The sequence below is a fragment of the Benincasa hispida genome, chromosome 5, assembly GCF_027475165.1.
Source record: "Benincasa hispida cultivar pf3 chromosome 5, pf3_genome.v1.1, whole genome shotgun sequence".
In the NCBI taxonomy this organism is placed as follows: domain Eukaryota; kingdom Viridiplantae; phylum Streptophyta; class Magnoliopsida; order Cucurbitales; family Cucurbitaceae; genus Benincasa; species Benincasa hispida.
In genome coordinates, this window is record NC_143482.1 from 47982082 (window position 1) to 47997410 (window position 15329).

Sequence of the window (15329 nt, forward strand, 5' to 3'; positions counted from 1 at the left end):
GATGTACAAAGAAAGATAGAATCAACCTACTCTTTTGCTAAAATTGAACAAACATATTTAATTGCAATTAAATCTTCAAATTTTTTTGGAATGAGTAGAAATCAAAATAGAAAAAGATTATATATTTTGAAACAACTTTATATTTTCTGAACAGAATCAAATTTGTAGTCAACCAAAATTTATGATATTGTAGTGTAGCATGTCACAAGCAATTTAAGCAAATTATTCATAATAAAATCAAGAATTGCAGCAAGATATAATCCTCCATTTGATCAAATAAACTGTACTCATTTGTAATGGAAAACCAGCTGAACAGCTACAACCCTCAACTGAGGACAAAAACTTGGTATTTCATGTTTCATAAGTTTTGATTAAATACAAGTAGTGGCATTCTTGTACTAATCAGGGAAATGAAAAGTTGTAGCACTTTGATTTTTCAATTTCAAAGTTGCTGTTTCAGGGCATGGGATCATGGAACACAAATCTGCCTGCTTTGTACACCAACCTAGCATCATCTGCATTAAATATATGAGATACAGACAGTAAATACTAAAAGAAACAACCAATTTTCCAGTTTCATTTCCCAAAAAACTAAAAATACGAAACTTTTTCCATAAAAAATGGAAAGATTTAGGGCCCGTTTGGATTGACTAGAGAAATAATGTCTTTTTAATTTTTTTTTTTTTTTTTTAACTCTTTTGCTAAAAACCTAAAATGAACTTTGAAAATATTTTAAAAGTTATTTTGAGCTATTGTTAAACACTACAATTTTTTCCAATGACTTATTTTCAAAATTAAACACATGAAAAGCTAATCCAGACACATCCTTAAACTCTCGGTTTGTTCAATACACCAACTAATGTTTTGTCCATAGACTTTGAGTTGGAGCAAGATTTCTCAATTCCACAGTTGTCCCCTAAATTAAATGAAACCATATGAATATAGTAAAAATCGTCGATAAAAGATGGAATGAGTGACAGTAGTACCTGCAATTTTGGCTGAATGAAATTCCTGAGGAACATTATTTTCGGTCTCGACAGCGGCTTTGGCAGCTGCAATTCCAATGGCTGTACTTTGGTAGATATTTAATCCAGCACAAATAGAAGCAAGCATTCCCCCAACTAAACAATCTCCGCAGCCTGTAAGCCTCACTACTGAAGCAGGAAGGGCAGGGAAGTGCATTGCAAAAAGAAAAGAGCTTTTCTCGGTTTCAGGAGAAACAGCATACATGTTTGGTGGACAACTCGTAGCTAAAGTTCTAAATAGTTGGCTGCTGGATCTGTCCTTGTTGATTTCTTCTTTGGAAGAAATTTTCATGAAGCTTGGTCGTCCTTTAGAACAAACCAACACCCCACGAGAACCAACTGTCAGAATGACGACCTTGATACCTTTCTCAAGCAAAACCCATGCAGCAGATTTCAATTGTTCGAAAAAAGATTCAATTGCAATGCTGTTATCTTGTTTGATGGGAGAAAACAAATCTTGACCAGATAACGCATTGGCCATGGCGATAAGTTCATCTTCATTAGGCGAAGTAAAACTTATCTGCAAAATGAAGAGCTATGTATTATGAAAGAAAATGTAGAAAAACATATGGCTGTAAATTAGAAAAAATTCTCAAATATGAAACGTAAGATGAGGTGCTAAATCTCTAGATTATGAAAACATAATATGACAAGTAAATATTGTTTTCTTATTTTTATACGCATGAGTGTCGGAGGCAACTTACACGTACATCGACTAATCTCATGGGACAACCCAGTTGACCCTACAACATTTGGGTGTCAAGGAAACTCGTAGGATATTAAATCCTAAGTAAGTGGCCACCATAGATTGAACCCATCTCCTTTTAGCCCTTTATCAAACTCATGCCTTTTATTTACCACAAGACCAATCCATGATGGTTGACATATAAATATTGTACAAGATGCATCAGAAACTAAGACAACACGCAAACAGGATGTGAATGAAGTTGTAGACAGAGGAAGGGCAAATATAGACTAAGAATCTATTGATCCACCTGAAACATGACAAATATATATAGTATTTGCTGGGTGATCCTATTTTCAGATCTATTTATTTCTATTTTCAGATCTATTTTTTCCTGAAAAGGAATGACGAGGAAGCTATAATGATTTTACCTAATACTTGAACATTGTTTTATCTTTCTCCATTTTTCATCAACTTTTATACAAACTGAACTAAAGTTCAGTCGATCTCTAAATATGAGCGAGTGAGTCAGTCTGGTTATAATTCCAATGCAAAATCACCTCAGAATTTTTCAACCCCATTTTCATTCTTTTAAAAATGAAAAGAAACAAAGAAAACGAAACGCCTCAGTAAGGAAAGGAACAAAAGAGTACTTGCAAGTGAAAAAACTCATGGATCTTTAAGAGAGAAGATCAGCATGAGGAGATGTGAACTCACATACTTGACAACTGAAGCAATCCTTCTTGATTTAGCAACTGACACAGGCTCAAACCACACTGGAGTATTATACTCGGCAGCAACTATAAACAGATGCAGGAAAATAATATAAAGATCATACAACAAAGATCAATACAGAAAAATACAGGAAGCTGCAGAAAAAGAGTAGTACTTTGGCAAGAGACTTCCAGAGCAAATGGGTTTAGATTTGCATCAACCATAAGCACTGGTGCAGCTCGAATATTGGACTTGAATTGCTCGATCCAATCAGGTGTGAGAAATTTTTCCTGTGTAAGGCCGGTATCAGTTCTTTGTGGTACCACCATCAATTTTTTACAAGATTCACAATACTAAATCCTTGATATAAATCTATTTACAACAAAGATACACTTACAATAGCTTCCACACTTGCCACAGCAGCTGCCAATTCTCCATGGACATCAACTACAGCACACACAACAGCAGTGTTGATGTCTTTCTGCTTCCGAATGCCTATTCGAATATGTAATTGTTCTAGAAAGTATATCATCTCTATCTTTACCAAGTATATGTTTAATAACCAAGTAATAATTTTCTTTTGAACTAGTTAGATACTTTTGCTTTCACTTCATTAACTTCCATCAAGGATTCAAAGATAAAGAAATCAGAAGGATAAAAATAGTTCAGTATGAGGAAACCGTAAAATTCACTCTGCAGCTGGCAATATTCCATACAAGAGTTTATTTCAAGAAATGATCTCAAAACAGATTGCTCAATATGCTGTTTATGCAACTTGCACCACATTACTAAGTTCTACTGGCTAATTTATCTTCACTAAATTGCTCAAAAGGAATGACCAAATCTCGATTGTAGCATCTGAAAGATTCACATTCAAAGGCATAATCAACAAAAGGCTTTTTGTAGTGATTGGTATGGCAACATTCTAAAAACAGCCAATTCAAAAGTGAGACAAAAATTGATATATTTCGTAAGAAGAGTTAGATTCTTATTTAAGGTTAAAAATACTTTAATCCTGAATCACTCACATAGAATGATCCAAATAACCATCTACGTCAGAACACCAAACAATGACAATGGGATAATACCACAGATGATAAACACCAGAACAGAAGAAAATTAAAAATAAAGTGCCATATATCATTAACTGATAGCTAGCTAGTTTAAATGGAAATTAAATGGATAGACAGGTGTACCTTCTGTTGATATCCCTGCCAATCTCCAATTCTCAAACAAGAGGTTCCCTATTTCAGGAGAAAAAAAAAAGGAATCAGAATTTATTAAAGTAAATAATGAACTCTGAATCCATCTGAGTTGCAATAGAACCAAAAAAGCCATGAATGTGATAAAAACCAATCTGCCATTCTGGAATGTAACAGTAGACGTACGAAAAAAATGATAAAAGACCAGAAAAGAACCTGCCATGTCATGTCCCACCACACTAATCAGGAAAGGGTTGGTCCCAAGCTTTGACATGCATTCAGCAACATTCCGTGCTACACCACCTAATATATAATTGATCTAAAACAGCATATTCTCAAAAGTAAGAGTTGAAATATAGAAACTTAACAATAGATTCACTAAGATAACATCGTCATTATGATGCTACAGATAACGAATGAGTCGGAAAAATATAAAGACACTGGCCAAAGAATAAAACACCAATACCAACAAGCCAATGAAAATGAGGATTTATGGCAGTCATGGTGCTATCTAGCGTACTAGATTGAACCCAAAAATATATAGATTTGTCATTACATTTTCATCTATATTATAGTTATGAGTATTTCATCTCAATATTTAAAACATAATTCTCAGGTGTATTACAGTTATTTACTGAAGCTAAAATGGCTATCATAAGTATATCATAAACGATTCTAAAGATATAATCATTAAGAAAGGCAATAAAAAACAACCTCAATTCATTTCTCATATTATTTTACTTTCATAGAAACTTGAAACTTGAGCACGTTCAATATTTTAAAATAAAGAACATGTTTCTTGTTTCAATCCATTTGCCACGTTTTTCAGTAGTTTTAGTCCTTAAAAATTGAACAAAAAGGAGAAAGCAACGAAACAAGCACAAGATAATTCACCCACTTGAACATAAGGCAATTTGCAGTAATTGTGATATCTACAACTAGTAGGATCAGCTTCTTCTAGGGAATCTTAGAATCCCTTCAACATTTAATGTTAGAAACATTTAAGCATTATAGCTTAAGTAGGTAAGCAATTAACCTCATCTACAATAGTTGGGTAACAATTCAAAATCAGTATGTCTCTAATAAAAAAATATATACCAATTCAAAATAGACCGTGTGTAATAAAATAGACTGTATGTAATAAATAATTTCCCTCTCAATATCTACAATAGTCTGCAACAATCAACCACAATATTCCAACTTCCTCCAATGATTTCCCCAACCCTGCGACAATTCGCTTTTAGATAGCAATCAGTAAATTACCTTGCCGGGAGTAGTTGACCTAGGAACGGCGGAAATGGACGGTATGGCGTGAATATCCAGCACCATACCTCCAACAATCACAGGCTCAGCTACCCCGCTCCCACTATTCGTTGGCGCCTAAAATATACGTCTTGCCTCTGTAAAACACATTGAATAGAGAAGGAAAAGAAATTGTAAGAGTGAAGTGATGCTCACCGGATTAAGAGCGTTGTTGAACTCACACGGCAGCGAAAGAAGGTGACGGTGAATCAAATTGATCCGCCTCTGAGCACTGCTTTCCATGGCTTCCAATCTCCAAGCCTTTCAATGAAACTCTGAACTCGAAGACCAGCGTTGAATTTGGTTCTTCTGCTGGTTTGAAATCAGAGAAGAAATACTGAAATGATTAATGGGAAATTTTACGGATTGAGACCAAAAATTTTCCCAAATGAAAAATGATCAACTTGGTCAACTTTTGCTGGGTTTAGCATCTACTTGAATTTACGCTATTGACTCGCTTGTAAATTGTGCTTCGAATCTCGTTTTTGTTCTTCACTCTCCGTCTCACTCTCGATATTAAGCTCAATATATCTGTATTTTGGAGCAAATTGTAAAAACTATCATAAAGTTTGGCGATGGTTGCAATTGTATTCAAAAACTTTTAAATTTAAAAACAAAAACAGAGTCGTCGATCTTATCTAAATATTAAAATTAGACTCTTAAACTTATATAATAATTGTATAAGTTTGAGGGTTCAATTTTTATCATTTATGAATTTATTTTTTACAATTATTATAAGTTTGAGAATCAAATTTTAACACTTTTAAAAGTTTAGGAGCCCAATTATTACCATGGAGAGTTGAAGGGCATGAGTAAAACTATCATCATACTTTAAAGGTGGATTTTGTAATTTTTTCATTATTTTTAATAATTCTTTTTAATTGCTAGTCCACTTGAAATCTCAATATTAAATTATAAGATATCGATATTTCTAGATTTCTATATATCCGATATCGATTTGGATGGAAAGTTATTAATAAAACATGAAAAAATAAAAATAACATGATCAATGAACATTTTAACTTATCTATTACTATTGGGTAGGGAAACTTTACTTTTGATTTCTCATTTTTCTCTTTTATTTGATAAGTATTATGAATATATTAGGTAATTTCACATTAAATCTTTAAATAATCTCGTTATTTTCAAGTTAAATGTATTTTCATCATAATGAGTTTGTCTTTCTCACTCTGCGCAGACGTAGACTAGCCGTTGGTGTGCTCACCCCGCCACACCAGCAACCACTATGCACACGACTGGCCGTTGGCCCGCTGTCGTTTGGATCGTCATTGCAGATTTGGTCGCACCGCCACGCTCTCTCTCTTTCACGCGTTCATCTGCCACACAACCTAGCATTTTGGTCATTCGTCATTGCCATCCTTGATCGAAGTCACTGTTTTTGTCCGTCGTTCACAGCCATAGGATCGTTGCCACTTCACGTCGCCGGTAAGAGTAAGACCCATTGGTGTTTATATCTCTCACTCCTCATATTTCTCTCTCCTCCAATCTCTCATGGTCTCTCTTTTTCAGATCTGTTTTCGACCGTTGTTCAACACCGGTCATGGTTGTCCAGCACACCGTTATCATTGCTGCAGGTATCATGACCATTGTGGGTTTTCGTCGTAGTTCCATTTGGCTAAGTTTTATTGGAAAGATAAAGGGGTTTCTTGAAAGTTCTTGACTTCCCACTTAGTTCTGACTTGGATTTTGATTTACCCATGACATTTAGATGTTGGATTTGGGGTCAGAGGTTTTCAACATGTTGTTTAGCAAGGGTATTGATTGTTCTAGTGGTTTTTGTGAATTATTCGGAGGTGTTTGATAAATGGGTATGAGTTATTGAGTTGGGTGGATATTTATTATCCATGTTTGTTAAGCTCATAAAGAAAATTTATGGGTTATTAAAACCCTTTTTTACCCACTCAAAAATCTCCTTTTATATTAATATGGTTGTTTTCAAAACTTATTAGGGAAATAAGGTTGTTTTAAAACTTATTAGAGAAATATTGTTTTTGCTAGAAGTCGAGAGTTGAGGATTCGATTAATATAGAGGTCTAACGTTGCGAACTCGACAAACAAAGAAAAACTTGGAAACAATATGTATAAAGAGTTGTCGAAGGTTGAAGTTTCGACATACATAAGTCGAAACTTCAACCCTCGACAAGTGAAATCTCGCTAATTTTGTGATGAGGATCTCGCCCTAGAAGGAAATCTCGCTACTTTTGTGATGAGGATCTCGCTCTAGAAGGGAATCTAACTAGAAATGTGGGCTAAATCTTGCTGGTAAGTGAGCATCACTAGGAAAACAGTTTGTTAAAGAAATACTTGATCTCGCTCATGATGAGGATCTCACTCATAAGGATCTCGCTCATCCTAATCTGATTTTCATTTCAAATTTGGTAGCTAATTTAATAGAGTTTTTGTGTTATATTACATAAATATTTTTTTTTCCAGTTCATAGCTTACTTTTTAGTTTTACAAAAATTTGATATGATGATTTGGTTCATTGTTTTTGTTGGATTCTTCCAAGGACCGATCTTATCTTATATGTTCAAATTCATTCTACTATCATTTTTGTTGGTTGATTCTGTCATATTTGGTTCATTGATTTGGTTCATTCTATTGTCATATTTGTCATATTTGGTTCATTGTTTTTTTAGTATTTCTATTTACTTGACTTTACTATTTGTATTTACTTGACTTTACTATCAACGTGGCTGCTACTTACTTTCAATTAACATTCAAATTAATTTCACTCTTTAATTAATGAGATTTAATTAATTTCACTCTTTAATAAATGCACCCAACTCTCTCCAACAACAACTTCTTTCTCCAATGCACCCAACTCTCTCCAACAACCACTTTTTTCTCTCTCTTCTAGATAACTTCCCACTTATACTTTTTATATTTCCACTGTCTTTCTCCACTATGGGTGTTAAACCTTAAAAAAGGTATGCTTTTAAAAAAGGTATGCTTTTGTTGGTTACTCTTTAGTTCAATTTATTTTTTTTTTTTGTTGGTTACTCCTTAGTTCAATTTATTTTATTTTATTTCTAATCTAACTATCATTATTTTGTGTTTCTTGTAGGGCTCAAACTAATTGCACAAATCATTCCTAATTAGGAATTAGTTTGAGGGGGTTTGTTATTTTGAGGTTCAGAGTATCTCCTTTTTTAGAACTTATTTTTTTTATTTTTTTTATGAAAATATGTTATTTGTTAATGGTCACATTTTTTTGGGAATACTAGTTCACAAATTTTTTTATTAATGGTTGACAACATTATATTTTTTTATCTGATACTTCTCAAATTTTTTATGAATTATGGGTGAAATAGTACTATTATGTAATTTTTTTTTATCTAATAATACGTTCATTTCAATTTTTTTCAGCTTCAATAAAAACATATTCTATACATTTTGGTGTGTTATTATCAAGCTAGTTTCAGCATTAATTCTAGTATGTCTTACTATCGTTTTACAATCAAAATTGATTTTTTTTAAAATTATGTAATTGTAATGAAACGATGGTATTAATATTATAACCAATGTTTAATTTTTGAAAAATATAGTTTCTAATCGGTGACATAAGAATTAAAAAGAATATTGCACACCAATATTCATTCAATCGGTTCACCAAATTTTGAAAGTATGGAAAAATGCATATTTTTTTTTCTATATACATCGTTTTAACACATCTTTCGGTGAAAATTTGTTGTCCTAGGAACTAGGAGTATGACAAGTTTTTAGAAGCTGATATAAATTGTTCATAAACCAATATAGGGAAAAAAATAAGAAGAATAAGAAAGAGAGAGAAAGAGAAAAAAAAACCATTAGGCCCTTAAAAAGATTTAACTAAAATACCCTCAACTCTATCCTTAGGAAAAAACCCACTAAGCCCTTGAAAACATGTATTTTTAGATTATTAGAGGTACATTGGAAAATAACACCATAAATCTAAACTATAACCCAATATGCCCAATACCGACGCTTGACATCGTTTGCTATTCTTTCTTAATCATGAAACATAATCCGCCAAATACCTTACCCTTTTAGGAACAACTTGTATATCCCTTTCCCTATAAAGATGGATACTGTTGAAGACCTCTTTTCGATCATGGGAATTATTTCGCACTCTCAAATACAGTTGTTCATAACACTAACCACGTTATTGAACAACTACCGAAGGATAGAGAGACAATCGACATATGCTAGGCACTGCATTAGGTAGTTGAGCTTCTTTCACTTAATTTACGAGAGTGACTTGGCATGTCGTAAAAGCACCCGAATGGATAGACGTACTTTTACGATTCTGTGTAATATGCTACGGTCGACTGGTTGTTTGGAACCAACAAGATGTATGGACGCCGAAGAGATGGTTGTGATATTCCTACACATTCTTGCACATGATGTGAAGAATCGAGTGGTACACAGAAACTTTTCGAGGTTTGGTGAGACAATTTCGAGAGATTTCAATGCAGTTCTTAGGGCAATCTTACAACTTCACACTGTTTTGTTAAGAAAACCAGAACCGATCACAAATACATGCATCGATGGAAGATGGAAGTGGTTTCAAGTATAAAAAGTACTCAATTTTTTATATGAATACGTCATAAATATGCATTCAATGATAGATTTTTTTTAAAATTCATTCTAATCACTTGAGAGAAATAGAATTGTCTAGGTGCACTAGACAACACATACATTAAAGTGAATGTTAGTGTCGTCGATCGACCTCGATATAGGACGAGAAAGGGAGAGATTGCCACAAACGTTCTTGCGGTGTGTGATCAAAATGGGGAGTTTGTCTTCGTTTTGCCAGGGTGGTAAGGGTCTGCAACCGATTCAAGGGTTCTTAGAGATGCGATTTCGCAATCGTACGGATTGAGGGTTCCAAAGGGTATTATAATAACCGTATATGTTATTTAAACATGTGTACATGCCACAACACATGTGCATGACATTTCGAAACGTGTACAGGATACTATTACCTATGTGATGCTGGATACCCCAATGCTGAAGGATTCTTGGCGCCGTAGAGAGGGGAACGATACCATCTCTCCGATTGGCATGGAGCAGGAAATGCACCGACAACTGTAAGAGAATTTTTCAACATGAAACATTCTTCAGTAAGGAACGTTATTGAGCGAGCGTTTAGGTTGCTAAAGGGGCGGTGGGCTATTCTTAGGAGAAAATCATTCTATTCAATACAAGTCCAATGTCGAACAATAACTGCATGTTGCCTTATTCACAATTTGATCACAAGGGAGATGGAAATCGGTGCAATGCTTGACGTGCCCGATGAGGAGAATTCTGCATCAGTTGGTCTTGATGGGGATCATATTGAATTTGTTGAATCATCGGAGGAATGGACCAAGTTCAGGGATGACTTAGCGGTTGAAATGTTTACTCAATGGCAAAGAGTCTAATTACTCAATGTTCATTGCTTACTTTTCTTTTACTACTGAATGAAATTTAATTATGGAACATTCCAAGTATGTCGTGAAATTTTTTTGTGCCAAGACTCTATGTGAACAAGTTAAATTGAAACATATAATTTTAGCAGTTCATCCTTTGTTTGTGCATGTGTTTAATTTATAGCATCTTTTCATTCAACAAATGTATGCATGCAATATAATGGCAGGTGATGGTAAGAGGTCTAAACACGTACGGGTACGTGTTATAATATAAATATTAATATTGTGTATGTATATCAATGCAGAGTCATCCCAATACGAAGGGGATGTGGAACAAACCATTCCCACATTACGATGACCTCTCCACCATATTTGGGAAAGACAGAGCAGTAGGGCAATCAAGTGAAGACCCATACGTGATGGCAACGAATGCATTCAGAGAGTTGAAAGATGAGATTCGACTTGGATCACAGGACTATCACACACCTGAGGTTTGCCAGATAGAATCACCATTAAATCAAGATGAAATAGATGAAGAGCCAGCAGAGCAATCTATAGGTAGAGCGAGTGTATCTGCCGAGTCATCTTGAGGCAGTAAGAGGAAGAGGCCATCATTCCAAGCTGAAATGATCGACATCATGAGATCGACTGTTGAAATGCAGAGCACACACATGGGTAGACTTGCATCGTGGCAAAAGGAGAAGTATGAGCTGGAGTTCGGGCGTTAGAAGGAAGTAGTAAATGCCATATACAACATTGATGGCCTGGATGAGGATGATCAGGTCACCCTTATTGACCTCCTTATCTATTCAGAAGACAGATTGCTTCCTTGCAATACCAGAACACGCACGGAAGAGGTACTGCCTCCATCTACTAGGAAGAAACATGTAGACTGACCACACCCCTATATTTTGTTTATAGTTCTTTTGGATAACAGCAAATGGACAATGGACTGTCATGTCGAAAAGAATGATAACTTTTGCATACGTCATGATATGTAATTTTTGTGTTTGTATTATGACACGGATATTATAAGGATCGAAAAGAACATATATTTTATGAATTTTTTTTGGAAACGGCCACATATTCGGTCGGTTTATATTATTTTTGTGATCTTATGAAAAATGTTACTATACTACATCACATTCTCACCATCATAATCAAATGAAAGGTAATTATCCTATGTACAATTTCAATTCCAAATATACTATCTATATTATATAAAAATAAACTGTATGATATGTGAAACAATAAAGTTAAGTTAGCAAGATTCATTATATATATATACAATATACCAATTAGTAATTGGGATAATTACCTTCAATATATATACATACAATATACAATATACCAATTAATTGAGCATCAATAATATATTTTGTTGGTATGTTTTACCAATTGAAGAGAATTAGAATTATTATAGTTTTTGAAAAGAATATATGAAAAATAATCTATTATGTTCTACAAATTGAGAAAAAAATTGAGATTGTCCAGTTTATGTCATAAATGATTTGAGAAAATACGTGTATATTTGAAAATTAATCAACAATAGCAAAGCATAAAACTAAAAAATAAAAGAATGAAATAAAAAAACAAACAGAAAAAAATAGAACTAATCTCATTCACAAAAAACTGCATCAGATCCCCAACTCAACTCAACACAACTCAACTCAACTCTGCACAACAAACACAGACAATAATTATCAACTCAACTCAACTCTACAAACAAACATAGACAATTTAACTCCTCAGATAATTTAACTCTCTAGATAATAATTACCAACTCAACTCAACTCAACTCTCTACTTTTATCACACACCAAACACACCCTTAAAGTTTCAACACATTTATGGACTTGGTTATGTTACTGTAATTTGGTGTTAAACCCTTAAATATGGTTTATGTTTAGGTTGATTTTTTCATTCGTAGCTTGTGTGGAGTTTCAGATCAAGCAAACATTGTGGGTAAGTGATTTACTACCCGAACGCCTACGTGCCAAGCATCTTAGATAAGTTACCCTGGTTTGTTTAAGAGAATTTTATAAGCATGTTATGATACCTCTAGAGGATGCTATGTTTTGTGAATTGCCTATTATGGGCGTGTTGACCTCTATATGTTATGAAAGTATGTATATGGAATGAAACCTCGATGGTACTATGATTTCTCAAAGAATGTATGTTAGAAGCATGTTTCAAGTATGATATGTACCATGATTTATGTTGTGGAATTTTTTGATAGTATGTTATATGTTGAGTTAAGAAGGTGAGAATTTACCTTCCTAATACTACTATGTTACCGGGTGCCAACAGGTCTCTACTATGTTATCAGGTGCCAAGGGTTCCTTACTATGTTATAGGTTGTCGACGAGTCCCTTACTATGTTATCGGTTGCCAGTGGGTCCCCTACCTATGTTACTGGGAGTCAACGACTCCCTTATCATGTTACCGAGTGGCAATGGGTTCCTTAATAATGTTATTGGGAGCCGACAAGTTTCCTACTATGTTTGTGTGCCTTCAGGCTACTAGATGTGTATTAGGACGGGATAAATCATTCATTAGATGGTCATCTATGATTAGTTGATATATGCCATGAGACTAGAAATAATGCTTCCGCTAAATTTCATGTTTTCATTTTTTTTAATGTTTCCATCGAGAATTACTTAGTTTAGAAATTTGAAATTTAAATGTTTTATTTTAATTAAAGTTATTCCAAATTATATCTTGTTTTAGTTTTAATAAGAAATTATGCATTTTAGAAAATTCTTGTTTTACATCAAAATGGTCCATTAGATTTGCTTTTAAAAATGTTATAAATGAGAATAATTGACACAGTTAGAGATCTCAGAAAGTTGGGTCATTACAAAAAAAAAAAAAAACCTAAAAAGTGCTTTTATTTGAATTTTATTCCGATGAGATTTCACTTGATTTTATTATATTTGATGTTGTTGGTCAATGATTTCTAGAGTTTGAACAAAAGAACAAGATTTGGAGCTAAAACAAGTCAAAATGGTTCAATCGTACATAATTAAGACAAGTCGAGACCAAACATCGAAAAAGGGAAAGGAGAAAGTTAACTTTTCCCTAAAAATACGGGAGTTTCACAACGCTTTATATAGAGAGCACAAAAATCCAGTGTTGCGGTGCTAGACGAAAGCATTACGATGCTCTACAAAGCGCTACGATTGAAGGGCAAGAGCGCTGCGACGTTGTCCTATAGCGTTTATGCGGCTAGGTAGTTTTGGAAAGTTTCTGCATTGTTTTGAAAATTTTTTCCTATTTAAGCTAGGGTTTGCAGCCAACCTCCACATCATGTTTTGGAGTTTTAAAGGTCTAAAGAAAGTGTTTAGAGCAGATGATAGAGGTCCTTGATGTTGGGGTCGATTGGAGAGTATTGGAGGTTCAATTCCACCACAGAGGCAAGATCAAAATGTTGAATAACACTTTTGTTCTCTTCTTGTATCTTGGTTTCCTTTCTGTACTTTTTGCATTCTAAATGTGGTTTCTATCTATGGAAGTCATGTTAGGCTAAATTCATATTGTTGCAAGGTTAAATGAATTTTTTTGTTTAATTGCTAAGCACTTTGTGATTCTCAATTTACATTAATATTTTCTAGCATGACAATTCTTAATGTTTTTTAATGTTTGATCGATATTTGGATGATTTCATAATTTGAATCTTACGTAAGAAAGTAAGCTTTAGATTAGATTATGCATGTTATACTAACATTTGAGCACACTAGCATAGTCGGATAACGATAGAGATTGTTGATGAAGGTTCTCAATGCTTTGCTTAATTATCTAGTTTCAAGCGATTAGTAATTAGTAATTAAGTGAAAGAAAAGATTGATCTCGAGAGGGACAATCTGGATAAAAGACTTCTAGATCGAGGTGTTGTGTTTATTGATTCAAGAGTTAAAGCAATTGTGTTTAGTAATGTCATTGATGAAATCTATTCCCTAAAACGTCTCTTTGTTGATAATCTCCACACTCGATCATTTTTATTTTTTTTAGTTTAGTTTTTCTTAGTAGTATCACAAGTCGATTCCCTAAATAAAATTGATTATCAATTCGATTCCTTGAGGATGATACTCGGCCAAGACCGTTTTAAACTATATTATTACTTGATGCGTGTACTTGTGCGTATTAATATGTATACTCCATAAATTATTTATTAATTACTATCAGTGTTATATTTCAAAACAAACAAGTACCGTTATAAAATAAGTAGATATGAAATTAATATCAATAAATTTTTAAAATACGTTACGTATTAATATTTTACTCAAATGGTTAATTATTATAATTAAAAAAATTAACGTGCATAACACATGGTAATACACTAGTTACATAGAAAGTTCAAGTGAAATTGGCCTTTTGGATCCTTCTCCTAGACCAAAATGCAGATTTAGGGGCTATAAAATTGAGAGAGTAGAGGAAGCCAAAAACGAAGGGAAAAAGGGAAAATGCAATGCATCCACACTAAGGATTCTAGGTTAACTGACATTAAAGATAGTGTTATTAAAGCCCTTTAATGTCGGTTGTCTTTAATATTGATTTTAAACCAACATTGAAGAGGGTGTACAATGTCGGTTTAAAACGGACATTAAAAACAACCGACATTAAAGAGCTTTAATAACACCATCTTTAATTCGGTTTCAACCGACATTAAAGGCCTTTAATGTCGGTTTTAAACTGAAATTGAAGCCCATAATCCATGTCCATTTTTTTCAATTATTGTCTGTTTTTTTTTTTAATTCTGTTGTCGCATCCATTAATCTCGATCAAAAAGTTAAGAACGATATTATATGTCTCGTGTTGGGTCAGGAAATGTCCGTCATAGTTTTTTTATTAAAAAATATAAAAAATTGTTCATTATAATGCATGCTTGTTATATTCTGCATGGCAAGCCAATAATATTTGTCTTCCACCTATGAATTCACTTAACTCAAACCTGAAATATAACAATAGACAGAACAATACATTCTACC

At 33.6% G+C, this 15329-nt stretch overlaps 1 protein-coding gene across 3 annotated transcripts; it reads right to left on the minus strand.

Annotated features, from left to right (window-relative positions):
• Window positions 1-244: 244 nt before the first annotated feature.
• Window positions 245-5509, minus strand: LOC120077342 (pfkB-like carbohydrate kinase family protein). 3 transcript variants are annotated; one of them, XM_039031224.2, is made up of 9 exons: window positions 5085-5509; window positions 4890-5006; window positions 3843-3945; window positions 3621-3668; window positions 2822-2919; window positions 2600-2714; window positions 2428-2510; window positions 987-1545; window positions 245-515 (listed from the first exon to the last, which is right to left on the minus strand). In XM_039031224.2, exons 1-9 carry the CDS (start codon window positions 5169-5171, stop codon window positions 457-459), a joined length of 1269 nt encoding a protein of 422 aa, XP_038887152.2. In that variant the 5' UTR covers window positions 5172-5509; the 3' UTR covers window positions 245-456. The 3 variants fall into 3 exon arrangements, with proteins under 3 accessions (XP_038887152.2, XP_090169821.1, XP_090169822.1); XM_090313695.1 differs by having other exon boundaries at window positions 2822-2871; window positions 5085-5454; XM_090313696.1 differs by having other exon boundaries at window positions 4890-4992; window positions 5085-5224.
• Between the last annotated feature and the right edge of the window lie 9820 nt (window positions 5510-15329).

Excerpts from the sequence above, each read along its gene's own strand:
- LOC120077342 (XM_039031224.2), bottom strand. The coding sequence starts at position 5,171 with ATGGAAAGCAGTGCTCAGAGGCGGATCAATTTGATTCACCGTCACCTT. Across the intron at positions 2,511-2,599 it reads TCTGGAAGTCTCTTGCCAAA|TTGCTGCCGAGTATAATACT; the intron begins GTACTACTCTTT and ends ATCTGTTTATAG. Across the intron at positions 1,546-2,427 it reads TTGCTTCAGTTGTCAAGTAT|ATAAGTTTTACTTCGCCTAA; the intron begins GTGAGTTCACAT and ends TTCATTTTGCAG.